Genomic DNA, 27,743 nt, shown 5'->3' on the forward strand with positions numbered 1-27,743 from the left:
TATCTTTCTTGGTGTATTTGCAGCTGGGGAGGGGTTCAGGGTTTTTCTGGACATACCTGCAGTGGGAAGGGGTTTATTGTTTTGATGGTGGATATTTAATGTGAGGAATACAATGGGTTGTTATTTACATTCTACTGCAGGACCCTCACACTAGAGCTGAGCACACCACTGATTTTATTTAGCAATGAACCAAAACTGATTTTTTTTCCCAAATAAAAAACAAGTTTTCATCAAATGTTGATTCAAAACAAAGTGCCCATTTGAAACATTTGACATTTCCATTTTTTTTCAGCCAAAATTATTCACCACACTCAAATAGTTTTGCTGCCTCCCAAAATGTAATGAGATCAAAGGAGGGGGACACAGGGCCAAGGAGTCTGGCACAGTTCATCTCCTGGAGTTTCCAACAAATGCTCCCCACAGGAGAGAAGAGTTTGGGAGTGGAGGGGGCGGGATTGCAGCCTCCAAACCCTGTGCTGATATGAAACTGCTCTGCCCTGCTGCCCAGCCTCCCCTAACCTCTTGGCCATTGCTTGGACTCTGCTATTGGCCATCCCACCATGCCTATGCCTTACTCTACCTCTGTGGGAAGAGAACGCTGTGGAGCAGGGGTTAGTGGTAACTGGACATTAATTTGGTCCCAAATGGAGCACGTTGTAGGGAGCTTTGACCCCCCCATAGTGCCATCCCTTCATTATCACAGACCTATGTGGCCCTAACCCCATGGAGCTTCTAGAAAGCTGCTTCTACAGATTTCTAAGCAAGAGGGGGAGCATGCCTGATACATCAGAGAGAGACCGCATCTAGCACCAAACTGGGAGCAACTGGACATGTTGGATTCACGTCGTAGCTTTCCAACATCTCTCAATTAGTGCTGGACACTCTCTGGGCTGAGACAGGCCATGGGGAAGTGGGAGGAATGGGGCTGTGGAATTCCCAGTTATGAAGCAGGAGTCTTGAAAAACTGACTTTCTGTAAACGAGACCATTTCCAATATCTTTCCAAGCTGCCCTAGTACAGGATGCAGGTTAGTCGGATTATCTTATGGAAATGGAACATGCTGCACACCATAGGTTGCCGGGGTGAAGCAATGTTGTTTAACCTGGGGCCTTGCCCTGGATAAATACCAAGAGCTTTAGAATTTATGAATTTATTTATCTTTGGTTATTAAGGGCTTATCTACTGTAACACACAACCTGCCTAAGGTCTGTATAGCCCCTTATCTTTTGTATTTCCTCTCCTCCCTTTTAACACTTATTTGTACTGCCAACAATCTAGCTTAGCGGTAATAAGGAAGGAGGGTGGGGTGGGGGGGAAGGAACAGCGAGAGTAGCTAATCATTTTGCTGCCCCAGGAAAAGTTCCTAAGGTACAAACAAAAGAACCATTATTCTTAAACAATCCATGCCAAGGATGTTGGAGTGATGGGTACAAGGGAGCAGAGACAGGTTGTGCTTTGTTTAAAGAACATTGAAGGGATGGGTCTCTTTTGCAAGCACAACATCTCATGCTGTCACAGGAGAGACCTGAATGCTAAAATAGCCTCCGAACACCTGTTGTTTGGGCCAGTGAAGACGGGGTGTGTGCACTTGTTCTCTGGGGGAGGGGAGGGGTGAGCTGCCCCATGTTGAAAGCTCTCTCCTGTCATGGGGCAGCACTGAAGGCAGACTCGTAATGCTTGTCTACATGGTGGGGTAATGCTCTCTGCCGGAGTGTGATTTCTAACATGTACTAACGTGTTCCAACATGTTCCATGTTAACCGATCCATGTAGATCCTGCTGGTGCACTTTAACATAGGGCCGTTTGAAACAGTACTGTGTTAAAGTGCAGCAGGGGACCTATCGTGCACACCAGTGGGGTCTGTACAGACCAACCAATGCACAGCATTTTAGTGTGCTTTAGAAGTCACACCCCAGTAGTGCGCATTACCCCACTGTGTGGACAAGGACGGAAAGCCCTGCTAATATTTTTCTACCTCTGCTTTGATCACTTTATAAATGAGTATAAGGGCATGGAGTCTTTCTCAGGGCCCAATGCTGCAAACTCTTGCTCATCTGAGTAGGTCTGTTGACTTCAATAAGATTACTCCCATGAATGAAGAATAGTGAAGAACAGTGTTTCCCAAACTTGGGACGCCGCACGTGTAGGGAAAGCCCCTGGCAGGCTGGGCCAGTTTGTTTACCTGCCCCGTCTGCAGGTCCGGCCGATCACGGCTCCCACTGGCTGCAGTTCGCTGCTCCAGGCCAATGGGAGCTGCTGGAAGTGGCGGCCAGCACATCCCTCGGCCTGAGCCACTTCCCGCCACCCTCATTGGCCTGGAGCAGCAAACTGCAGCCAGTGGGAGCCGTGATCGGCCGAACCTGCGGACGGGGCAGGTAAACAAACCGGCCCGGCCCGCCAGAGGCTTTCCCTACACAACCAGCATCCCAAGTTTGGGAAACGCTGGTGTAGAATGGAGGTTTATCTGAACTTACTAAGGACTGTAAAGCTTAAACCATCCCTTGCAGGATTCCTTAATGAAAGACACAGTCCGACACAGAGCTGCAGGACCCCAAACTAGAGGCATCACATCTATTTAGCCCCTACCAAAGCATGCTATGATCTGGGTGTGGGCTTCCACATCCTGGGCTTGTTTGGTTTTGTTTGTTAATCTTCTAGATGAGTTGGAAGGTTCATCTTTCTTGGTGTATTTGCAGCTGGGGAGGGGTTCAGGGTTTTCCTGGACATACCTGCAGTGGGAAGGGGTTTATTGTTTTGATGGTGCTTATTTAATGTGTGGAATACAATGGGTTGTTATTTACATTCTACTGCAGGACCCTCACACTAGAGCTGAGCACACCACTGATTTTATTTAGCAATGAACCAAAACTGATTTTTTTCCCAAATAAAAAACAAGTTTTCATCAAATGTTGATTCAAAACAAAGTGCCCATTTGAAACATTTGACATTTCCATTTTTTTTCAGCCAAAATTATTCACCACACTCAAATAGTTTTGCTGCCTCCCAAAATGTAATGAGATCAGTTTTTCAAGACTCCTCCCAGTTATGAAGGAGGAGTCTTGAAAAACTGACCTTCTGTAAACGAGACCATTTCCAATATCTTTCCAAGCTGCCCGGGTACAGGATGCAGGTTAGTCGGATTATCTTATGGAAATGGAACATGTGCTTACATGCTGCACACCATATGTTGCCGGGGTGAAGCAATGTTGTTTAACCCGGGGCCTTGCCCTGGTTAAATACCAAGAGCTTTAGAATTTGGGAATTTATTTATCTTTGGTTATTAAGGGCTCACTAATTGTGTGACCTCAGATAAATGTAGCTGGGACATCCTGGCTTTTTGTTTGCTTGGACTTGCCTTTAGGTTTCCAAGAAATGTGATCATGTATGTACTTTGTGTTGAGGTCAAATACAAACCTGTGATCTATAGGAAATTCAGAAGGATGGTTAACCTTTAATCCACACTTTTGTTTTTCTGAGTCGTAGCCCAGAAAATAGGTATGGTCCCTGAGGTTTGGGGTTGTCTTTAGAAAAAGTATAGCTGTGTAGAAGTTATCAGCGGAGGTAGTATTCATTTACTTGATTAAACCTGGTTCTTTTTATTTAATTTTTTAATATTTATAAAAAATGACTTTGAGAAAGTTAAGGTTGGTCAACTATATATAAGATTACTAACACAAACATCAAGAAACAGGGAACTGAAGAGTTAAGACAGCAGCAAACAGACTCCAAGTTAAAATCTCAAGGTCAATCTCACATTCCCAATGCTATTAGCCAGAGCTCTGTAACTGAGGCCTGGTCTACACTAGGAGATTATGTCAAATTTAGCAGAGTTAATTCGAATTAACCCTGCACCTGTCCACACAACGAAGCTATTTATTTCGACATAGAGGTCTCTTTAAATCGATTTCTGTACTCCTCCCCGACGAGGGGAGTAGTGCTAAATTCGACATGGCCATGTCAAATTAGGGTTAGTGTGGACGGAATTCGACGCTAATAGCTCCGGGAGCTATCCCACAGTGCACCACTCTGTTGACGCTCTGGACAGCAGTCCGAGCTCGGATGCTCTGACCAGCCACACAGGAAAAGCCCTGGGAAAATTTGAATTCCCTTTCCAGTCTGGCCAGTTTGAATCTCAATTCCTGTTTGGACATCGTGGCGAGCTCAGCAGCACTGGCAACGATGCAAAGCTCTCCAGCAGAGGTGACCATGCAATCGCTGAATAGAAAGAGGGCCCCAGCATGGACTGATTGGGAAGTCTTGGATCTGATCGCTGTGTGGGGCGATGAGTCTGAGCTTTCGGAGCTGCGATCGAAAAAACGGAATGTGAAGATCTACGAGAAGATCTCCAAAGCCATGACAGAGAGAGGATACAGCCAGGATGTAACGCAGTGCCGCGTGAAAATCAAGGAGCTGAGACAAGTGTACCAGAAGACCAAAGAGTCAAACGGATGCTCCGGATCCCAGCCCCAGACATGCCGTTTCTATGAGGCACTGCATTCCATTCTAGGTGCGGCTGCTACCACTACCCCACCACTGTCCATGGACTCTGACGATGGGGTATTGTCGACGGCCACTTCCTCGGAGCTGTTCGCGGACGGAGAAGATGAGGAAGGAGATGAGGAGGACGAGGCAGTCGACAGCGCTTTCAACGCTGATTTCCCCGACAGCCAGGATCTCTTCATCACCCTCATGGAGATCCCCTACCAACCTTCCCAAGGCGGTAACCCGGACCATGAATCAGGGGAAACATCAGTAGGTAAGTGTTTTAAACATTTATTTTGAATAGAATAGGCATGGTATGTTAGCAATGGGTTTTTAATGATTAGTTTGCCCTAGGAGCTTAACTTTTTAGTCCTTGCCAGTGCAGCTACTGGAAAAGTCTGTTAACATGTCTGGGGATAGAGTAGAAATCCTCCTGGGACATCTCCACGAAGCTCTCCTGGAGGTAATGTGAAAGCCTTTGCATCAGGTTCCTGGGGAGAGCGGCCTTATTGCCTCCTCCATGGTAGGAAACTTTTCCATGCCAGGCTAGTAGCAGGTACTCCGGTATCATTGCCTGGCAAAGCATGGTGGCATACGGCCCTGGTGTTTGCTGGCATTCACGCAGCATGCGGTCTTTCTCTGCCTCCGTAATCCTCATCGGAGTGATATCACTCATAGTGACCTGCTTTACAGCCACGCGGTGGGGGCGGGGAGGTGAACTGTTCATGCTGAGCGGTTTGCCGGCAGCGTGCAGGGATCTTTCCCGAGCCCAGCCATGTGGTGGGAGCGGGGAGGCAAACCGTTCCTGCTGAGTGGTTTGCCAGCAGTATGCAGGGATCTTTCCTGGGGACAGCCGCGACGTGGGTGGGACAGGGGCAGAGTTCATGCCGGCCGGATTGCTGGCAGCAGGAACTGGCCAACGCTAGGAGCATTGCTTGGAACATGAAAGGAGGGCACTGCTGTAAATTAAGCTTTAAGCAGGCAAAAGTCTACGGCTTTCCATGGCCGTCTGCTAGCAGAATTCTGGTGTCCGGCCCTGCTTGTGTGATCTGTACAGCAAGATCCCAAGCACTCAAGGTGAAGACAGAAAATTCGACCTTGTACTGAGTGTACGTGATAGGTACTGTGCATGGTCTTGTTCACAGAGAAAGACTATATTCATTGTTTGCAAAAATGTATCTTTTTGAGGAATTCACTCCCTTTTTCCCATCCCACAGCTGCAAGCGTCTCCCGAGCTACCCCGGCATCCCCCTCCCAGAGGCTGGCACAGATCAGGCGGCAAAAGAAGAGGACACGGGACGAGATGTTCTCAGAACTTATGGTCTGTTCCCAAGCCGAGGCGGCACAGCAGACCCAGTGGAGGGAGAACATGTCGCAATACCAGCGATCACACAGCGAAATGGAGGACAGGTGGCGGCAGAAAGACCAGCAGGCGACTCAAACGCTGCTTGGACTAATGAGGGAGCAAACGGACATGCTCCGGCGCCTTGTAGATGTTCTGCAGGACCGGAGGCAGGAGGACAGAGCCCCGCTGCATTCTATCTCTAACCGCCCTCCCCCGCCACAAAGTTCCATCCCCCCCCTCACCCAAAGTCCCAAGAAGGAGGGGCGGCAGGGGCCATGAAAACAGTCACTCCAGACTGCTCAGATTGCAGAAGGCTCTCATTCCCAAAGATTTGATACATCCTTTCCTTCCCTCCAAATGCACCTCACCCAAGCCCCTGTCCCAGTTTCATCCCTTAACTGTGTAGTTCTTAATAAAAAATACGTTTCTGTTAATTACTGTTTCCCTCATGTTCTTTTAGAGGACAGTGTGTTTGAAGGGGGGAAAGGGGGTTGGTAATTGGAGAGCACGGTCACCTTTACCAGGGTACAGACATGGGGGCAGGTTCAGCAGAAGGTCACACACACATTGCAGTCACTAGGCACCCTGGTCAGTCTGGGAGGTGGTTTTCATGTTCTGTGTGTGGGGGCTATGTGAGTTTGTGGCTGGGGAGGGCGGTTACAGATCTTATGTAGCGGTCCTTAGCCAGGATGACAGAGCCACGCAGCAGGGGATCTGTAACCACCCTCCCCGGCCACAAAGTCACATAGCCACCACACACAGAGTCCCAAAAAGGAGGGGTGGCAGGCTCCATTGAAACAACCAGTCCACCACTGCGGACCGCTCTAGGAGCAGGAGCCTGTCATTCCTCGAGTTTAGAAGCGTCCTTTCCATCACTACACCCGCTCCCCACCACAGTTTGCATCCCAGTTTTAACCCTTTACCGCGAAATCCTTAATAAAGAAAACGGTGTTAATGAACAAAGTTTCATTTATTTTATTTTTAAAGGTGTGTTGGAAGTGGGGGGGAAGGTGGTTGGTAACTGGAGAGGATAGTTAACATTAACTGGGTAAAGAAACGGGGACAGGTTCAGCTTCTGTTTAAACAAACGTAATAGTCATAGGTTACCCTGCTCACTCTGGAACCTAGCTTTCAAAACTTCCCGAATGCACAGCGCGTCCCGCTGGGCTCTTCTAATCACCCGGGTGTCTGGTTGGGCGTAATCAGCAGCCAGGCGATTTGCCTCAACCTCCCACTAATAACCGTGCTAATGGAAATTGATCAGTCCAGACCCTGAATTTCTTCTTAAAAGATAGGGCCTCAACTTTTTAATTGGCCACATTATGGCATAGCATTCTCCCTAACCCCAAGAGAGGGGTTGCAGCTGAGAATCCAAAGGGGGGGTACCTCCCTTCAGCCCTAATTTAGGCAACAGACTCCCTGAGAGGTGTGGGCTTAGGACACAGCCCTCTCCTTGGTATCTGGTATTGGCTAGCTTAGGCGGGGAGCTGTCTAACCTGCTGGCTTTTATGAATCCTATTCTGAGGCTCCCTCCATGCATCTTATAGGGAGCCTAGGCGCCGAAGTCTGGCTTTGTAAATCCCAGTGATCTTGTTAGACGTGGTGATGCTCAGTGTAGTCACGCCTACGTTCCTTCGTGATTCCAGCCCGTAAGTGCCTGGATCCATTTTGAAAATGGAACTTAGGCTGCTGAGTTACTTAAGCACTTTTGAAATTTTGGATAGAAAACACAGAGTTCTCAGTCTTTCTGCCACGATGGTCAATGGCCGCTGATGAAGCTTGACAGGGCCAAGGTAAGAGGTAATTCCTAAAAGGCAAAACATTATATTTAAGCAATTATAATACTAACTTTAGACATAGAAACTGAAATCTGTTTTCTTTCCTTTTGCAGGGGAGGGATAGCTCAGTGGTTTGAGCATTAGCTTGCTAAACCCACGGTTGTGAGTTCAATCTTTGAGGGGGCCACTTAGGGATCTGGGGCAAAATCAGTACTTGGTCCTGGTAATGAAGGCAGGGGGCTGGACTCCATGACCTTTCAGGGTCCCTTCCAGTTCTATGAAATAGGTATATCTCCATATATTTATTTCCTTGTGCTCACAATGTTGTGTTATTGTCATGTTGATCATATGTGTTTGGCTGCTCATCATTGTAGGATTGCTCATGAACGTCCTGTTCAGCACACTACTTCATTTATTGTGGGCATCTTGAGTGATAAGCCCACAGATTCATTACGGTAGGGTTTTGCTTCTGAGCAGATAGATCAATGATCATAGAGCTGTCTGGTCATGGGGTGAAGGCACTGTTTTTATAGGTGAGGCTGCTCTTAAGAGCTGGAATCTACAGCTGATTTGTTGCGGCAGGGTTGCTTACGTGAGTTGGGCTTCTGACATTGTTTTTATAAAGGGAAAAAGCATACTTCAGTAATGACAGCTGTCGCAGGTGGGACTGCTCTCTAGCACCCCCTGCAGAGCCAAGCCTGGTATTGCAGATGCGTCCTGCCTTAATCCACAAATTGTAGCTGCCGGCTTGGAGCAGAGTGGCCCGTTTTGTAAGCTCGGCGTCAGTCTCTGTAAGTTAAATAAAAATGAACTTGGAATTTGGCTGTTGGCACCTTTAAACAAACAAAATTCAAAGGCAAGTGCTGAGTTGCAGCACTTGAAGGCAGATCCTGACCAGGCCCTGGGGTTCTGGGCTAGCACTGAGGAACTCCTCCTCTGTCCCAGTCTCACCCTACACTGTCCCTGAGAAGCCACAAACTGCCTTAACTGGCTTGCTGACTCCCGATTGGTCAGTGTCTCCTCCTGTAGCCTTGCCTGAGCAGAGGGCAGAAAACTCCCCATCAGTTTCAGGGATCAATAAACAAACGCTAGCACTACAGAAAACCAACAAGAAGGGGTTCCGGTGGTGCCAGAGGAAGAAAATGTGGTCTGACAGATGCAACAGAAATATGGTGAGACAAAGTACATTGGTTAGGAGAGAAACCAGTTTGAGATGCTGTCATTCCACCTCAGGTTTTCCAGAGATGGGCAGATGATTTGGTGGACGTTTTTCAGTGCCGGTGGTTTATACAAGTGAGGTTTTGGCAGCTGCCTGATGGAATTCGGTCTGGGGAATGACAATATTCTCATGTTATCATAGGTTGGTAAAGAAATGACATGCATGGCATGCTGCTGCTGTTGCTGCTTTTTCTCTTATAATTATTCCACCAAGGTTTGTCTGAATCTTGGATTGGAGGGTGTTTGAAATTTTGACTAAGCTGGCAAATGTAAGAGCAACATGCTTGCGTAGTGTGGATTGATTTAAGATGGCAGCCACCATCCCATAATGTCAGGGTTGGCTGATGCGTACTATTCGTTCTGTGCAAAGCCACACAGAATATCCATAGGTAACATGGGGCACGAAGCAGCAGATGCTGATAACAGTGAACCTGCATAGTACAACAGAGGCCTCTTGGAACAGGTAGCCCTGTAGCTGTGGTGGCACCAGTTAAGACTTGGTAAAATTAAGGCTGTGCTGTCGTTTCACAGTCTGCCCTGTGTGAGGGGTGACACATCATTGTGCCATCCCAGGAGCACTCTGGGGAAGGAACTGTGCCGCTTTGATTCCTTCTCTGTTCCCCTGCCTCTTACCCCAGGGAGAAGTAACATACTATCTGCTCAGACCACTAGCTGATTACTATCCCTCACTTAACCCCACGCCAGCTGAGGATGAGGGGGTGGCCCGCACAGCACCTGCTTATTTCTGCATGTCTGGACTCAAGGAGACACAGGAGTCTGAGAGTGGGGTGCCTCGGGGTATGTCTAGTCTAGACACGCTACAGCAGCACACTTCAGTGTAGATACTTAATACAGTGACAGAAGGGGCTGTTCCATCGCTATAGTAAATCCACCTCCCCGAGAGGGGGTAGCTAGGTCGATGGAGGAATTCTTCTGTTGACTTAGTGCTGTCTACACTGGGGCCTAGGTTGGCTTGCTTCTGTTTCTCAGAGGTGTACATTTTTCACACCCCTGAGTGATGTAACTGGGTCAACCTAATTTTTCTAGTGTAGATCAGCCCTTACGACCCTGCATGGCTGCCCAGCCTGGCTACAATCTGGCGTGTAGGGATGAATCCCATGGCAAATACCCCAAAGCAGCAGACTCAGCCCAGACATCTGTTACTGTCCCCATCCCATGGGTGCAGCAACGCTTGCTGCTCAGAATCCCAGTCCAGGGAGCTCTGGAATCACACGATCTGCCCTTTTCGATGCTGTTTGGTATGGGTTCATATGATTTATTTAGCATCCAGGGCCTGTGGAGCTGTGAGAAGGGAATGTGGCTAGAACATTGGCTGGTTTATGTTTTGGCTGGAGGGAGGGGAACCCTGGAAACAAACAGGGAACTGAAGGTTTTGTTTTGCTCACATCAGGTTCTTACTCAGCCAGCTTCTCCGTTGCCTTCACCACAATATCACCATTCCATAACATCACCATTGATGTCTAAGCAGGGTCTAATGCAACGGACTTCCCGTCTCTTCACCCTTCAGCAATCCATACGTGCACAAAAACCTAAAAGGAATAAAATTTTCACAAGTGCCTTAGCCTCATTGGCTTTCAGTGAGACGTGAGACTGTGTCTGCACTGAAAACTTACATTGGTGTAGCTACCTCTCTCATGGGTGTGTACAAAAAACAAAACAAACAAAAACAACAAAACCCCCACACCTCTGAGAGACCTAGCTATGTTGTTCTAACCCTTTTGCTAACATAACATCCTGCCCAATTTTTTTTTGAATGAGGGCTAATTTTTAACTTTCAAAGGGTACCTTTAGGCATATTAATTACCACATTGGTTTTGAACAACCATTTGGATCCCAGAATAATTTTATTAACCATATCAGGAGTTTGGATTACATTTTCTAATGTCTCAAACCTTCGTACCGAAAAGGGGACTTGGGTCCATTTCCACCTGAGAGTAGGTTTTCCTAGAAAGGATTTTAAAGCTCCCTATTTTAATCTTTTTTTCTGCTTTTGGGGTTGTTTTGATTAAGGATACAGCGGGTCCTGTGTCTATTAAAGCTAGTGTAGGGGTATATTCACCCTGCTGAAAGTACAGACACAGCTGTCCCCCGGGGTTCCAGAGACTTTGCCTATAAACCTCCACCTCTGTGCCCCTATTGGTGGTGGGGGTTCTTCATTCAGCGGGCTCCTCTAATCTTGCCCTGAAAAAGGGAGCGGGTCCGGGAGGCATTGCAGTGAGGAAGAAAGGGGTGGTGCGCTAGGAGTTACGCTAGCCACCTCTTTTGGTGCAGGTTTGCAACCTCATGGCTTCCCTGATTAGTTCTTCTGTGGGGGTCCCATTCCACTGTTCTCGATGCATTAGTGTTCTCCAGGCTAGCTGGCGAACCTCATTTTTCATGTACCCTGGGATCCCGTGATTTCCTTTGTACCGCTCTCATTGGTGTATGTAATTACTGGTTTTAATGCAGCTATAGTGGGCTGTGGTCCAGAATGGGTAGTTATTTGTTGGACCAAGCCTCTTAGTTCCCCTAGGGTAGCTGGGCGACCCTCTTGCCAAATTTCAAGTCTTCTGGAGTAGTAGGGGTTAGGGAAGCAGTGGAGTCTCTTAAGGATTGTAAACTGAATGCCCTGTATCCAGCGCATTGGCGCCACCCACTGGTGTTAAGCCGGCCATTACCTGCATTAAACTCCATTGGGTTAAATAATTTTTGGGGTCCTCATTGGGCTTTTGTGTTGTGGGTATAGTTTGTGCTATAAAATTGTGCCCACCTATTTGATCTCCAAAAAGTTTCATAAAAGTCAATAGGTTGCTGTTTTTGTTGACTTTAATCCAATTTAGGCCCCCCGAATCTTTGAAGCGGACGCTTATTAAGCGGCGGACTTCAGTTGCGTTCAGCTCTTCCCTTACTGCGAGCCAAAACGCATTAGAACACCATCTGGAGAAACTGTCTCTCTTTAGGGGTCCCAAACTATCAGTCATGGCTTTTAGGTCAGCAGCTGATACAGGGATAGTGGTGAGAGTTGTATTTTCCCCATCCTCTGTGTTTATTGTGACTGTAGGAAAGTGCTGAGAACTGTGGGACGGGGAGGCGTTAAGGGGGTGGGGGTAGATGCAAAAGTTAGAAAGACTAAAAGGCAGCTTGACATAGGGTGCTGTCTTCCAGCACACCCCCTTGTGGCATCTTTGTGGCTGTGCAGGTGCCTGGCATTCAGCACTTCAAGTTCTTTCAATCCATTTACCCAGACTAAATTGCTTCAAGACACGTACCCCCTTTGTGTGGTCTGATGAAGTTTTTCCACCAGGTATAACTCCCTTTAGTTAGTCAACCCAGGTTACCCTATGCAGGGGTCCATGTCAGAGCCCTGGTCAGCTCTCTTGAAACAGACGTCCCCAGCTCTCCTCCTTTTGAGCTGGGCTATACGTTAGCCACCTCTAGGGCCCTAACCAGCATCTCCTCAGCTGGCCCCTTTCCTCCTAATGAGTCCTCTGGCTCAGCAGGCCGGCCTTCTCCTGCTGCTCCCTCTTCCCAACCCCCTTCCAGTTTGTTCCATGCCACCCTCACATCCAGCTCTAGGCCTTTGAGCTTTTTGTCGGTCTCCGGGCTGCTCTTTAGCTTAGGCTGGATTTTTTCAGCTGTCTTTGAGCTTAGTTGACCCCTTCCATAGCAAAGAACCTTGCTGCTCCCCGGTCACTGTCTCCGCTCTCATACAGGTCAGCTCCTGCTCTCACCAGGTGGCTTGGGCCAGGGTCTTTCCAAGTGACAAATGTGTCTCCTCCAGCTCCCGCTGGCACTCGCTGAGCTGGGTTTGCAGCATGAGGTTTTCAGCCTGGAGACTGTCCACCGAGGCGGCCTTATCCTCTGATTCAGCCTGGTCCACCACTGTGCGGGTCTGTAGACAGAGGCCATGGCCAATACTGCGGGATCTGGCTTAAATCCTGTCTCAGTGTTCACACCTTGGGATACGTAGCCTGTTGCTGAACCACCAAGTCTCCCAGCAGAACATTTCTTTCTGGAGACCTAAAGTATTAATCAGCTTCCTTGTGTTAATGTCAGCCTCTCGGTAATCCGCCTCTGTGCTCACATTTTCATATGTCCCCACAGTCAGTCCAGTGCCCTAGTTGCATTCTTCTATGTGGTTCTGAAGTTGCTTTTCCCACAACGTGGCTTCTTCTGCCAAGGGATGCTAGGCTCTGGCCTTGTTGGCCCTAGTTTCCTCCCCCTTTTCCAGCTCAATGATTTGCAGCTATAGCTTCCGGACTTCACCTACCATCTGTTCCCACTTGCCCTTATAGTGAGAGGAGTAGTTCTTCTCTCAAACCAGGAGCCACTCCACCTCCTTCTCTCTGCCTTAAAGACAGAGAGATCTCTTTTTTCCAAGGCCTTTGTTCCACTCCGCTCCTTCAGCCCCTGCTTTTCAAAGTGGCTCTTCTCTGTCTCACCAGCTCCAGCGTGGCATTGAGACTCAGTCTTTGATGCAGCTCTTCTTGCAGCAAGCGGGGGTTGTCTGCAGGCAGTGGTGGATTTAGAGTTAGTGGGACCCTATGCTCAGTTTCATTTTTGGGGCCCCACCCTCGGGACCGAGACAAGAAAAAACATTCTCTCTTATCTCCCCCATCCCTGTTTTTCATTCTTTTTTTCCCTTCACCCTCCTCCTATATTATAAGTAATAGGAAGTAAATGAAAGGCTACAAAAACAAACTTTTTTTTTTCAAAGACCACTTGAAAATTGCTAAGGGTCGAGGCAGACCACTTAATGATCTTTACAATAGTTAGCAAATGGTACAAACAATATTTGGAAAGTGCTTTGAATAAGAGCGCTTTATAAAAAATAAATAGAAAAATATTGGGATGTGGGGTCTGGCCAGGAGTTAAGATGTGGGAGGAGGCTCAGGGTTGGGGTGTGGGGTCTGGGAGGGAGCTAGGGTGCAGGAGCGGGTTGGGGTGCAGGGTCTGGCCAGGAGTTATGGTGTGGGAGGTGGCTCAGGTCTGGGGCAGAGGGTTGGGGTGCGGAGCGCTTACTTGGGACATCTTATGTTCAGTGTGAGGGGTGCAGGTGGGGATGGGGGGGGTGCAGGAGCTCCCGTTTGGTGCTCAGGGTAGGGATGGGGATGGGGGGGTGCAAGAGTCAGGACAGGGAGTGTGGGGGGGCTGGGTTTGGAGGGGGCAGGAGTCAGGGAGGTCAGGGGGCTGGGTGTGCATGAGGGGGGTGCAGGAGTCAGGGCTGGGGTTGTGGGGGGGTGTGCAGGAGTGAGGGAAGGGGGGTGGGCTGGGTGTGTGTGGGGCCACCGCAACCGGCTGCCCTGAGCGGCTCAGGGCAGGGGGCTGGAGGGATGTGTGTGTGTGTGTGTGGGGGGAAGTCTCAGTTGTGGCCGCTGGGTTACCATACCTGGCTGGCTAGTGGATGCATCCCTGCCTCGCCGCTGCTCCTGTTAGCTGCCAAAGGAAGCTGTGACCCCCTGGCCTGATGCTCCTTTTCCTTGGCTTTTTTCCAGAGGCTACCAGCAGCAGTGCATGGCAGGGACTGCACCTGTGCTGCCTGGCATCCAGAGGAGCAGGGCAGCAGGAGAGGTGCAGATGGACGCTCCACCAGGGGAACGTGCACGTCTCCACTAGAGCGCGCCCCCAGCCAGCCCCTCACCTGGCTGCCTACTGTGGTGTGTGGGACCACCAGCGCCAGCCTGCAGCAAGTGTCGCAGGAGCCTGGCTCACCGGCTGGGAAAGCTCACCACATGCAACGTCTCCAGCACGGCTCTTAAACGGCTCCATCCCTGCTCTCCCTCACAGCTTCCGCCCCCACAGCGGTCCCTCCCTGCAGGGGGTGCTGGACGGTGCTGGGCTGTCTGGCTCTGGGGCCCCCTGTAGTTGGGGGTCCCCAAGCCAGGGCATTGTGTGTTTCATTATAAATCTGCCTCAGTAGTATATCCCTCGATAGCATTCATCACCATGCATTCTTGACAGGTTTCCATGCCCGATTTAGGGCTTATGTCCCGCCCTCCAACCCCATTTCCGTTGGTGCTGAAGTTTGGCGCCATCTGCCATTTTGAAAAAAATGTGTGTGTTTGAATAGGAGAAGTGTTGTGTGTGTTTGTGCTTGGATACATTGAGAGAAAAAGGTTGAAAGACTAGAGTGAGAGAGTTTAAAGATGAAAAAAGAAAGTTTGGGTAAGGTTTAGAGAGGAAAAAAAGAAATTTGAAAGGAGAGGGGTAAGTTATTCAAGAAAAGAGAGATGATGGTAAAGGCCTAGTTTGGTAGGCTATTAAAGAATTGAAAATTTTGAAATAAATGTAAAAGGTGTATTAAGTATCAGGGTGGGTTAAGAAAAAAGTTAAATAATATTGAAAACTAGGTTTAAAAAGAGAATTTATTAAGCCAAAGCCTGTTTGGTAAGCACATGGTAAAATAGTGAATAAAAACACAATTAAACTATTCAATATCAGGGTATGTTAAGAAAAGACCCTTTAAAACATTAAATATTAAAAACAATAAAAATAGGTTTAAAAAGGGAATTTACTAAAGCAAAGCCTGTTTAGTAAGCACATGGTCAAAAAGTGAATAAAAAAAGATTCAATACCAGGGTAGGTTAAAAAAAAGCATTTAAAAACATTAAAAACTAGGTTTAAAAAGAAAATTGACTAAGGCAGAGCCTGTTTAGTAAGCACATGGCCAAAAACTATCAAGGCAGGCTAAAAAAACATTAAAAGCTATAAAAAGATTTAAAAAGGAAATTTACTAAGGCAGAATCTGTTTAGTAAACACATGGTAAAAAGTAAATAGAAAAACATTTAGTATCAGGGTAGGTTAAGAAAAGAGCATTCCAAAACATTAAAAAGAAAATTTACTAGGGCAAAGCCTGTTTAGTAAGCACATGGTAAAAAAGCATTCAATACCAGTGTAGGTTTTTTTTTAAAAAAGTCACATGGTTGAATCTGAGAGAGAGAGAGAGAGAGAGAGAGAATCTGTACTTTTCCCGTTTTTCTGTAGAATGAGGCAACTACTCAGTTCAGAAACTTTCAGACTTGTTATCAGCGCCTTTGGATCGGACCAATCAGAGGTTATTCTACAGCAGCATCATAGAATGCACTTGTTGAACCAATCTGTTTTAAACAAGAGCCAACTCCCTTCTCTCCCCTGTCCCCTTCTTTCTCCCCCCTTCTTTTTAACTGTCCTATTCTTATCTAAAGAAACAGACCCCAGCATTTTTTTTTGCCATGTAGCCCTTTTACATAGGGGCTTTAATAAAAGTTTAAACCATAAGCTTTTAGTAACAAACAATTTTAAAAAGTTTTTCCCTAGGTTTTAAACTAACTTGGGTTATTTTTTAGTAAAAACAATGTGAAGCTGCAGCAAGGCTTCTGTTAGCAAAGCAGCCTCTGTGATTAGAGAGAAGAAGGCTGCTTCTTTACCTGCTTTTTAACAAACACAAGTTACATTAAGTTTTGCAAAGGAATAAAACTTTGCTTTATAATTATTTAAAAAGACAAACCTATTTGAAGACACATCCCTTTATTTACAGGGGTGTTTTAATTAAATAGACCAGGCAAAAGCACCCCAGGTTTTTAGTAACAGACAGTTTATATTCCCCTTATTTTGTTAACCACTGGATCAGAGAGAAGAAGTTTGTTTCTTTTCCCACTTTTTAAAAAAGAGAAGTGAAAGTTTTGTTAAGGTATAAACACTTATAAATACAAGTTTATTTGAAGACAAATTTCTTTATTTAGCCCCCTTGGCATAAGCATTTTAATAAAATGTAAGCCTGCAAAATTAGTTCAGGGTTATAAAAGAAATGTATAATGACAAAAAAGTTTTAGACTAATGGGGGTTATTTTTTAGTAAGCACAATTTGAAACAGCAGGTTTTTTTTTTTAAGCAAAGCCATTGTTAGCAAAAGGAGCCTCTGAGATGAGAGAGAAGAAGGCCAGAACATAAGAAGAAAGCAGTAGGCCTGCTTTTAAAATAAAATTATACCAAAAACTTGTACTAAAAAGAATAGTAACTTTAACTATAAATAAGCTAACTATATAAAATAAAAACTTTTTACAATAAAAGTTTAAAAAAGCTAAAATATGTAGCCAGAGGCTCTTCCGCGTTTTTTAGGAAAAGGTCTCTTATCTAAACAACCAGGACCCTGTAACAAAAGCTGACCAACACATACTATAAACCATTTTAAAATATGTTTTTTTAAGTAATGTCTAAACCCCCCTCTTTTTAACTTATTAAATAAACACATGAAAAAACAAACCTACCTGAAGACACAGTCCTTTCGCATATGTTTTAAAAAAATAGAGCAGGCAGAAGCACCCCAGACCTAAACCCAAAAAACCCTTACTAAGAAAACGTTTTTCCCCCAAGGTTTTTAGTGAGAACCACGTGAAACAGCCTTTCGGAGGTAGTGGGTTAGAAAAGAAGACCCCTTTTCTATTCACTTTTTTACCATGTGATTACCAAACAGGATTTGCCCTTTTAAAACCTAGTTTTTAATGTTTTTAAATGCTTTTTTCTTAACCTACCCTGATAGTAAATAGTTTAATTGTGGTTTTTCTTAGCCACTCATTATAGTTTTTACCAGGGGCTTACTAAACAGGCTTTGGCTTAGTAAATTCCCCTTTTAAACCTAGTTTTCAATATTATTTAACTTTTTTCTTAACCCACCCAGATAGTTAATACACCTTTTACATTTATCTCAAATTTTTCTATTCTGTAATAGTGCACCAAACTAGGCCTTTACCATCATCTCTCTTTTTCTTGAATAACTTACCTCTCTCCTTTCAAATTTCCTTTTTTTCCTCTAAATCTTACCCAAACATACTTTTTTCATCTTTAAACTCTCTCACTCTAGTCTTTCAACCTTTTTCTCTCAATGTACCCAAGCACAAACACACACAACACTTCCCCTATTCAAACAAACACATTTTTTTTCAAAGTGGCTGACAGCGCCAAACTTCGGCACCATCAGAAACGGGGTTGGAGGGCAGGACATAAGCCCCAAACGGGGCGTGGAAAGCTGTCAAAAATGCATGGTGATGGATGCTATCGAGGGATATACTACTCGCCTCTGTCTGTAGGTGAGCTCTCAACTCTGCCACTGTGTCGGCTGGCATGACAAAGTTGCTCTCCACTTGATCCAGCCTTCCTGAGCTGCTATTGCAGCTGGATAGTCTGTCACCTGTTTTCCAGGGTGACAGGTATTTCCTTTGCCATGTAGGAGCTTCTTAACTTCATGGCTCGGCTTAGAACAGTCATTTTCCCATATCTGCCCTGTTTGTTGATGCTACGCAGTCAGTTCTTCCAATGGCAGAGAGTGTTCCACTTCAGTGTGTGGGTTTGCGCTTCAAGCCGCTTTATGCAGGCCCCGAATGCCAGGTAGGAAGCCTCCATCTGGGCCTGCAGTTTGAAAAGCTATTTGCCAATATTGTCACTGCAGTTATCAGTAATACCTGGGTTCTTCTGATTCCTGGGAACTTAGCATCCCCAACCCCAGAACCCTATTGTCCAGTTCTAAAGGATATGTTACCCTCAGTAACTTACACGCAGTTGTCCTTCATTTTCTAGTTTCCCCAAAGCCACAGCCCGTCCTTTGCAAATCCAGTCTTTTAACAGGCTCATACCTTTCTATGTGCCCCATTTTCCCACACCTGAACCAATTGGTCCTAGGTTTCAGATGGGATCCCCACAGTACTTTGATTTATCTCAGCACTAATGTGTTTCCACCTATCACCTGGCCAGGTCTCCTTTCAGTATGGGGTCTCCCAGCTTTCTGAAAGTTCTGTAAGCCTGTGCCCATCTGTCCATTTTTGTGCCTATGGGGCAGGGCCATCCCTAGCCATTTGGGTGCCCTTTTTGGGGCTCCACGGGCCCAGAGTGGCCTGGGGGATTAGCGGGGGGCTGGGAGCAGCCCGTGTCGCTCGGGGGAGGCTGCTTGAGGGAAGGGATTTCCCCCCAGGCATCGGCAGCAGCGGGAAGCAGAGCAGCCCGGCCCCAGCCTGCTCTACTCCGCCATCTCCCAGCTGCGGGACTCCACTTCCCACCACCAGTGAGAGCTGGGAGCGGTCCTTTCCCCAACCCGAGAAACATCACTGGGGCCAGGGCCAGGGCAAGGGTAGCGGAGTGGAGCGGGCTGGGGCAGAGTCTCTCCGCTTCCCCCCGCTGGTGAGTGCAGGGGCGATCCCTTCCCCATACTCACCGGCGGCGGGAAGCGGAGCGCCGCAGCTGGGAGCTGGTGGAATAGAGCAGGCTGGGGCCGGGTTGCTCCGCTTCCCGCCACTGCCAGTGAGTGTGGGGTCACTGGAGAAAGAGGTGGAATGGGGGTGGGCCAGGGGTGGAGCAGGGGGGAAAGGTAAGAGGCAGGGTGGAGGGAGTTATCCGGGTCCCCACAACCCCCTACGGTTGGCCCTGCCCCTTGCAGGGGTGGCCAGCCGAGGGATAGGGCTGCTCGCTGGGGCTGGTGCTGCTGCGAATGCAGCACACAGATGCCTAGGGCACCATGAAATTTAGGGCAATTTTGTGCCCCAAATTTCATAGTGCCCTACGAAGCTGCGTATGCCTAAGGACGGCCCTGCTATGGGGTAGACCATCTTACATACCCCTTTTGCTTGCCGTCAATGTACATGATCGGATGAGGACCACACCACTTTCCTTTTCAACATGTGCAGCAACTGTCTAATTCCTATTCCTGGACGCCATCAAAAATGGGGACTGACCCTGCATACATAGATATGGGAGGGTAACTATTGCACAGTCAGGGGAAGTGTTTGTGCCTCATTGCTCAGATACCCTTCCTTGATGAAAGGCGGACTCATCCCGCTTCCGGTACCATTTGACATGGGGTGCTGCCCTCCAGCGTGCCCCCTTTTGGCCTCTTGTGGCCCAGCAGGTGACTTGCATTTGGTACCCTTTCAGTTCTTTCAATCAGTTACCCAAACTAAGTAGGCTCAAGACTTGTACCCCGTAGTGAAGTCTGATTTATTGAGTCCTTCTACCAAGTGTAACTCACTTTAGAGTAAAGCCTTTCATGACAGGGGCTGCAGAACAAGTCAAACACATCCTTGCGAACTTCACTTTAGTTAGTTGCCCCAGGTCACCCAGCTCTGGTTCCAGAGAAGAGTCCTGGTCCATTCTCTCAAAACAGGAGTCCCCAGCTCTTCTTCTCGGAGCTGGGTGATAAGTTAGCCAGCTTCTCATTCAGCTGGTCCCCTTTCCCCCAATTAGTTCTCAGGCCCAGAGGGTTCAGCAGGTCAGCCTTCTGCTAGGGTCCACCTACTAGGAGTGGGGAGGCAGCATTTATACTTATCCAGTGCAAATCAGCTCTGGATTACATGGCGTTGCCTTAATAGACTCCGCACTGAAGTTGGCCGGACTAGAAACACGATGATCGAGTTGGGGCTACTGATGTAGCCCCAATACCTACAACTGCAGCAGAAAGTCAATGACCGGGCGATCGCATGTACACGGATGTGCAAGGAAGCTGTATGAGGACATGATGAGAAAAATCCCCTTCATGCCTAAAAGCAGAAGAGAATGACATGATCTCATGGTGACAGGGCTGGCTTTAGCAAGAGCGGGGCCCGATTCCTGCGGGCGGGGCTTGCTGCAAGCCCCGGCTCCAGGAATCGAGCCGCGCTCCGGCCGGGGTTGCCGGGCTTGGGTCCGGCCCGGAGCCGCGCCGCACCACGGGGGCCGGGCTGGAGCCGCGCCGCGGGGGCCGGGCCGGGCCAGAGCCGCTGGGGCCTGCGTGCTCGGCTGGAACTGGGGCCGGACTGGGCCGCGCCTCCTCGGAGCCCTTCTCGCGCCCCCTGCCACCCCAGCTAACCTGGTGCTGCCTGCCCGCCCCTGCTTCTTTTCAGACTTCCGCGAACCTCTGATTCACGGGAAGCAGGGGAGGGGGAGGAGCAGGGGGCAGAGCGTTCAGGGGAGGGGAGGAGGGGGAAGTGAGCTGAGGGCGGGGTGGAGAGCTGCAGTGCGGGGCCCTCTTAGCGCGGGGCCCAATTCAGCCGAATTGGCTGAATCGGCCTAAAGCCGGCCCTGCATGGTGAGAGTAAACAGCCTGCGGCATTCTCAGGAGGCTGTGTTGCTTTAGTCTATTCCCAGGGGAGGGAGGACAGGGAGAACTAATGTAAAGAAACATTGCAAAGAGCAAGGGATTGTACTGCTGTGGGTGACGAGACACCAGTCCAAGGCCAGCCTTGGTGTTCCTGCTGGTTGGGCAAATAGACACTGGACAAACCACAGAAGTGTTGTGTAGGAACTGCCACGCTAGAGCAGACCAGTGAGGATGCAGCAGTCAATCTACTGTAGTGTTCTGCCTCTGGTACTGGCCACTGCCAGATGCTTCAGAGGAAGGTTCAAGAAACTTTGTAGTGCATAATTATTCAATCTGCCTTCAGGGGGAAGTTTGGGAAGAAACCCAGGACACTTAGTGTGTTTGCCCTGAGCCATGAGGGTTTCTATCCGTTTCATATTTTTATCCTGTCCGTGGTAACTTGCTCTCCTCATTATCCATGTAAGTGTCTAATCTTGATTGAATCCCACTAAACTTTTGTCCTCAATATTTTCTGGTGGTGAGTTTCACGGGTTCATTATGTAGCGTATAAAATTGTTCCTTTTTGTTCAATTTTAAATGTGTTTGCTTTTCAATGTCGCCATTCTCTCATTAAGAGAGTAAACAGCAGCATCTAATTTGCAGTATTTTCTCTGTACCATTTGTTATTTTGTATACTTTGTATGTGTTACCTCTGTTTCTCTTTTCTAAACTAATAACCTCTAATTTTTTAAAAATCTCTCTGCAGTGCCTTTAATCAGTGTTGTTGCCCATCTCTGACCCTTCCTTTTATCTTATTAGAGAGAGCACCTGGGGTTTTCAAATAAACCTGAGGACGTTATGCACCCAACACCCCCATGAAATTAAATCGGAATTGGGTGCCTAACTCCCTTAAGTCCCTTTGAAATTCACATCCCGAGTGACCAGATTAGAACACAGTAACCAAGATGGGGGCAGTGCTTTTTATAATGGCATTAAAATATAGTAATTGTTTTCTAGCCTCTTTCTTTATAGGATAGAGATTTTCACTGAGCTTGTCCAGAGTGATCCCAGGTCTCTTTTCTTAGTTAAAATTTTGTTGTTGTTGTCGTTACATTAGTTCAAATTATTCCTTCCAGTGTTCGTTATCCTGCACTTGCCTATATTGAATCTAACTGGCATCATGCTGCCCATTTGTCTGCCTTTGGTAGGTCCTTTTGAAGTTCCTCTGCGTACTCTCGTCCTGACTAATCTAAATAATTATATCTCAAATTTTTAGCTCTAGATTGTTCTCTCCTTCTCCATATCATTAGTAATGCTAGAGCTGGTCAAAAATTGGAATTTCCATCCCACAGGAAATTCTGATACCTCAAAATTTCTTTTTGTCCCAAATGGAGATCCCGTGGAAAATGACAATTTTGTGGAAAAGGTATTTTCTGTCAAAAAAAAAAGATTGACCAAGAACTCCATACCAGCTCCATTAAATCCATTAAACACGAGTCCTAAATAGTGGGACACTGTTATCTTCTCTGCGTATTGAAAACTGACCATTTATTCCTACTATGTTTTCTGTCTCTTAGCCAGTTTCTGGTCTATGTCTGAACTTTACCTCTTGTCTTGTGAGTACTTTACTTTCTTTATTAGCTTCTTGTGAAGGTCTTTGTCAAAATGCTTTGCAAGTACAAATTGTCAGCTAGTTTTCATTTATCCACCGTTTTGCTGATGCTGTCAAATAGTTCTAGGAGTGAAGAGACACCACTTTCCTTTACAAAAGCTCAGTGGCTTTTTTCCCTCATCATACCATGTGAATTTATAACTGTGTTTTACTAAATTGACTTTACTGTGTTTTGGCTAATCTATCCAGTACAAAAGGAAGGCTCTTTAATATGTAATTCCTAGGAGCACTCCTAGCATCTTTATTAAAGAACGGTACAAAATTTACTTTCCTCCCAGTATAACAGCTTCTTTTAATAAGATTGCATCTTTGTTAGCAGCACAGCCACTCCACACTTAAGTTCATTCAGAACTGTTGGATGAAGTGCCAGTTGGTTCTGTTTTGTATGTCATGAGATTATTTCAGCACATCCTTTTCTACCATCTCAGTGTCTGGCAGGACCTCCTCTTTATTACTTGAAAAATAGTAAGTCCAGAGCTGGTATCTCGCCATCCTGTTCTGTGGTGCAAAGTGTTGCTGAGGAGCTAAAGCCCAGATCCACAAAGGTCCTTGGGCACCTAAGTCCCAGATGCCTAAATCCCAGTTCTAGGCATCACTGCGGTCCACTGAGCTATGGGATTTTCTGGTGTCAGGCTCCCTCAATAACGCCCATTGAAGCTGTTCCTCTGTGCATAAATAATTAGTCAGTGGAGCAGGGGGACTTCATCCTGGGTCTCCCACAGGTGTGCCCTAACAACTGGCCTACGGAATAATTCTCTTTCTCATGTGCTCTCTCCTTCTAGCCCAGTGACTAAGTATTTATCCACAGTTGAACAGCTTCACAGAAGAGATGGAGAGAGCCCTCCACCATCAGAATGTCCCATTGGTCAGTGTTCAGAGCATTCTCCTGGGAGGGTGGGAGATTCCTGTTCAAATGCTTTCTCCCCACAAGGTGGGTTGTGTATGGAATCGAACCTGAGTCTCCCACGTCCTGGGTGAGTTCTTCAGCCACTGGGCTAAAAGTGATAAGGGAACCACTCAGAACCCCCCCCCCACTCTGGTCATTTCCCCTTTTGCCTTCTTAATTTCCATCTTACATTTTACCTGCCAGAGTTTATGCACCTTTTTCAAACTTGCCAAACATTACACATAGGGTGACATACGTGCAGCCCCATGCACCATTTCGTGTAGTCAGCCAGGCTCCAGGAGCAGAGCAGGTTTTTTCCTGTAATTTCTCCTCCAGGATATCAGGATAGGGATTTTTCTTTCTTTTTTTCTTGCTGACTTCTATGGTAAAACATCCTTAAGTAGCCGCCATGTTGCATAAAGATTTTAATTTCTTCACATTTGACTTTTGTGTCCTTTTAAATTAGTTTAATTCTTTTGATTTTTATATCCCACTTTTTCTAAAGACTAATGCCACACCGCTTGTTTTGGTATGAGCCATCCTATGAAGACTTTAACTGTAATTATATACTGCTGACTGTTAGTAAAAGGTTAAACAATAGTTACTACTTCAACCAACTCCGGTATATTACTTACGACAAGAGGCTACTTATAAACTGTGTTACCTAGAGCTAGATATTCTAAGAAGTCATGATATGATCAAGAAATTGCTCCTTTTTTATTATATCCCAGTGTGACATTTCATCAGTTGACTATGTGATTCTGTCAAATCCCACATTACTGTTGTTTTCCCCAATGGGTACTACAGAACCCAATGTCTTACTAGATTTGGTGATTTGTCTTTTTGATTTCCCTTTATATTTTGAACTTACTGTACTATCCCGATTATAATAGTAAAACTTTACTAGCATTTTTATTTTTCTGAGTTCGGTTGTAAAGACATACAGATTCTACCGTATAGTCCTGTCCACTCAGACTGTTAACTCATTAAATTCTCTAGAATACTTTAAGGTATAGGTCTACTCCCCAACCCCTATGACCTAATTTGTCCATCCAGATATCACACTATCTCACTTTTTAAATTTCCTATCATGCTTCAGAAATGGCTGATTTTATAGGTTAAAGTCCTCTTACATAGCTAGGCATTCCAGTTCACCTCTTTAGCCTTTCAGCTTTTCACACTGGGAAAGAAACATTTGATATTATTTAGCATCCAGTGTGCTAAATACTTAACAAATGTAGAACAGAAAAGCTGGGAGACAGCCAGAGAAGCTCTGGTAGCATGGTCCTGGGAGGAAGACAGAAGGGCTTTTTGGGCAGAGTGCTGCTTGGAATTGTAAACAAGGAAACTGCCTCCTGTTTGTTTCTCCTGTATTCAGGGAGACAGGACTTAGTGAACATTCTTTGTAAATAAACTGGACTGCACCTAAGAAATACCTATCAACTTTTCCTCCTAACAGAAACAATCCACAAGGCCTGAACATTGGCTAGTTCCTTGGGCCAAAAGGACCAACATGTGTTAACCATGAGACCAAGCTTCCTCTTCCTGCAGTCCTCTAACTAATTCACTACACACCTTCCAGTCTGCCAGTACCTGCAATAGGTACACATCTTGTAATTTCTGCAACAAATGAGGCAGGGGTCCTAAAGACAACAGCTGTGTTCACTACACAACCTTAATTTGTAGATCTTGAACCTGGCAAAAATGTGTCCTTTGAAAATCCTGAGAGCTCTGTGCTTCTGGTTCAAAATGATCCCACCAGTGCCACCAAGTCAAGGCTAAATCCCCACTCGGCACTTTGAGTACAGAAGGTGGGGGCCCACAAGGATTCTAAAAATTAATACTTGCCACTCCAGGCTTGTATTAAACTCCCAAGGTTACAGCTTTTCTCTGACCTTGGCTTGGTAAACGATGCCACCACCCAAAGGCAAAACCCCCCCTTGGACTCAGGAAGGAGCACTTGGGAATTCCTCCCTGTGGGGTACCCTCAAGCCCTTTCTCGCACACACAGACACATGGGAAGAGCTGAGAAAGAAAACAAAGGAAATTAGCTGTTGCTACCAGCTAATCAAACAACATGCAGAAATCTCTTAGGACACCAAAAATCCAATCCTGTTCTTAAAAAAAGTAAATTTTATTAAAAACAAAATGGAAAAAATACATCTGGAACTTAGGCTCTTGCTAGCTTTTAAAAGAGCAATTCCAAAAATTAAGCACCAAAAATAGCTTTCTTGGAGGTTCAGCTTAAAGGTTACAAGCAAACAAAAGCACCTGGGGATAGCACAGAGGAGTCCACAGGCCAAAATAAAGAAATAAACCTGATTGCATCTAGCTAAACATTCCTCATTTACTTACATATTTGGGGGGTTTCAAATAAGTAATTCTAGGTATGATCTGATGATTTTTCATAGGTGGCTTATAGCTTTACACAGCAGTCCTGCTGCCCTCTGTTCCCCTCTTTCCCGGAGAGACATAACAGACACAAAGGGAAAGCTTCTTTCCCAACTTTAAAAAGTTCTAGCCTTCCCATTGGCTCTTTTGGTTAGGTTCTCACTCCTTTTCTTTTACATGTGGGCTTGTTAACCCTTTACAGGTAAATCAAGCAGAGAACAGACACCAAGAGGGAATTTACAGCTAACTGGCTGGCTGGGTGTCCATAAAAGGGAGCTACCCCCGCTTCATTATCACATCTGTCAAAAAAAGATTGACCAAGAACTCCCTACTCTGTTTGGGTATGTCTTCACTACCTGCTGGATCGGCGGGTAGTGATCAATTTATTGGGGATTGATTTATCGTGTCTAGTGTAGACACGGATAAATCGATCCCTGATCGCTCTGCGGTCGACTCCGGAACTCCACCATGGCGAGAGGCGGAAGCGGAGTCGATGGGGGAGTGGCAGCAGTCGACCCCGCGCCGCAAGGACGTGAAGTAAGTCGATCTAAGATACGTCGACTTCAGCTATGCTATTCTCGTAGCTGAATTGCGTATCTTAGATCAATCCCTCCGCCCCCACAGTGTAGACTTAGCCTTAAACGCATTATACACCAGTCCTAAATAGTGGGACACTGTTATCTTCTCTGCATATTGAAAACTGACCATTTATTCCCACTCTGTTTTCTGTCTCTCAGCCAGTTTCTGATCTATGTCTGAACTTTACCTTTTGTCTTGTGACTACTTTACTTTCTTTATTAGTTTCTTGTGAAGGTCTTTGTCAAAATGATTTGCAAGTACAAATTTTCAGCTGGTTTTCATTTATACACAGTTTTGCTGATGCGGTCAAATAGTTCTCAGAGTGAAGAGACACCACTTTCCTTTATGAAAACTCAGTGGGTTTTTCCCCTCATCATATCAGGGTTATTGTGAATTTATAACTGTTTTACTAAATTTACTCTACTGCATTTTGGCTAATTTACCTAGTACAAAAGTATGTCTCTCTAGCATGTAATTCCTAGGAGCACTTCTAGCATCTTTATTAAGGACCGGTGCAAAATTTACTTCCCTCTCAGTATAACAGCTTCTTTTAATGAGATTGCATCTTTGTTAGCAGCCCAGCCACTCCACACTTAAGTTCCTTCAGAACTGTTGGATGAAGTGCCAGTTGGTTCTGGCTTGTGTTTCAGCACGTCCTCTTCTACCACCTCAGTGTCTGGCAGGACCTCCTCTTTATTACTTGAAAAATCATAAGTCCAGAGCTGGTATCTCACCATCCTGGTCTGTGGTGCAGAGGGTTGCTGAGGAGCTAAAGCCCAGATCCACAAAGGTCCTTGGGCGCCTAAGTCCCAGATGCCTAAATCCCAGTTCTAGGCACCACTGAGATCCCCTGAGCTATGGGATTTTCTGATCTCAGGCTCCCTCAATAACCCCTGTTGAAGCTGTTCCTCTGTGCATAAATAATTAATCAGTGGAGCAGGGGGACTTGATCTTGGGTCTCCCACAGGTGTGCCCTAAGCACTGGCCTACGGAATCATTCTCTTTCTCATGTGCTCTCTCCTTCTAGCCCAGTGACTAAGTATTTAAACACAGTGGAACAGCTTCACAGGAGAGATGGAGGGAGCCCTCCCATTGGTCAGTGTTCAGACCATTAGGGTGACCAGACAGCAAGTATGAAACATCGGGACAGAGTGTGGGATGTAATAGGTGCCCAGATAAGAAGAAGCCCTGAATATCGGGACTGTCCCTATAAAATCGGGACATCTGGTCACCAAGCAGAGCATTCTCCTGGGAGCGTGGGAGATTCCTGTTCAAATGCTTTCTCCCCACAAGGTGGGATGTGTATGGAATTGAACCCGAGTCTCCCACGTCCTGGGAGAGTTCTCTAGCCACTGGGCTAAAAGCGATAAGG

General features: G+C 46.5%; 2 protein-coding genes across 2 annotated transcripts in view; both read left to right on the forward strand.

The window, feature by feature from the left end:
- The first annotated feature begins 3,104 nt into the window (after positions 1-3,104).
- The window catches only part of LOC128825428 (ficolin-1-like), a 57,158-nt gene continuing 32,519 nt past the window's right edge, over positions 3,105-27,743 (forward strand). The window contains exon 1 of the mRNA XM_054007945.1: positions 3,105-3,130. The gene's annotated coding sequence lies outside the window, so the exon portion shown is untranslated. The remainder of the gene's footprint in view (positions 3,131-27,743) is intronic.
- Positions 3,578-6,371, forward strand: LOC128825429 (uncharacterized). Its single transcript, XM_054007947.1, has 2 exons — positions 3,578-4,756; positions 5,700-6,371. The coding sequence occupies exons 1-2, from the start codon at positions 4,180-4,182 to the stop codon at positions 6,104-6,106; spliced, it is 984 nt and encodes a 327-aa protein (XP_053863922.1). The 5' UTR covers positions 3,578-4,179; the 3' UTR covers positions 6,107-6,371.

The sequence above is a fragment of the Malaclemys terrapin genome, chromosome 17 (assembly GCF_027887155.1).
Source record: "Malaclemys terrapin pileata isolate rMalTer1 chromosome 17, rMalTer1.hap1, whole genome shotgun sequence".
Lineage (NCBI taxonomy): Eukaryota > Metazoa > Chordata > Testudines > Emydidae > Malaclemys > Malaclemys terrapin.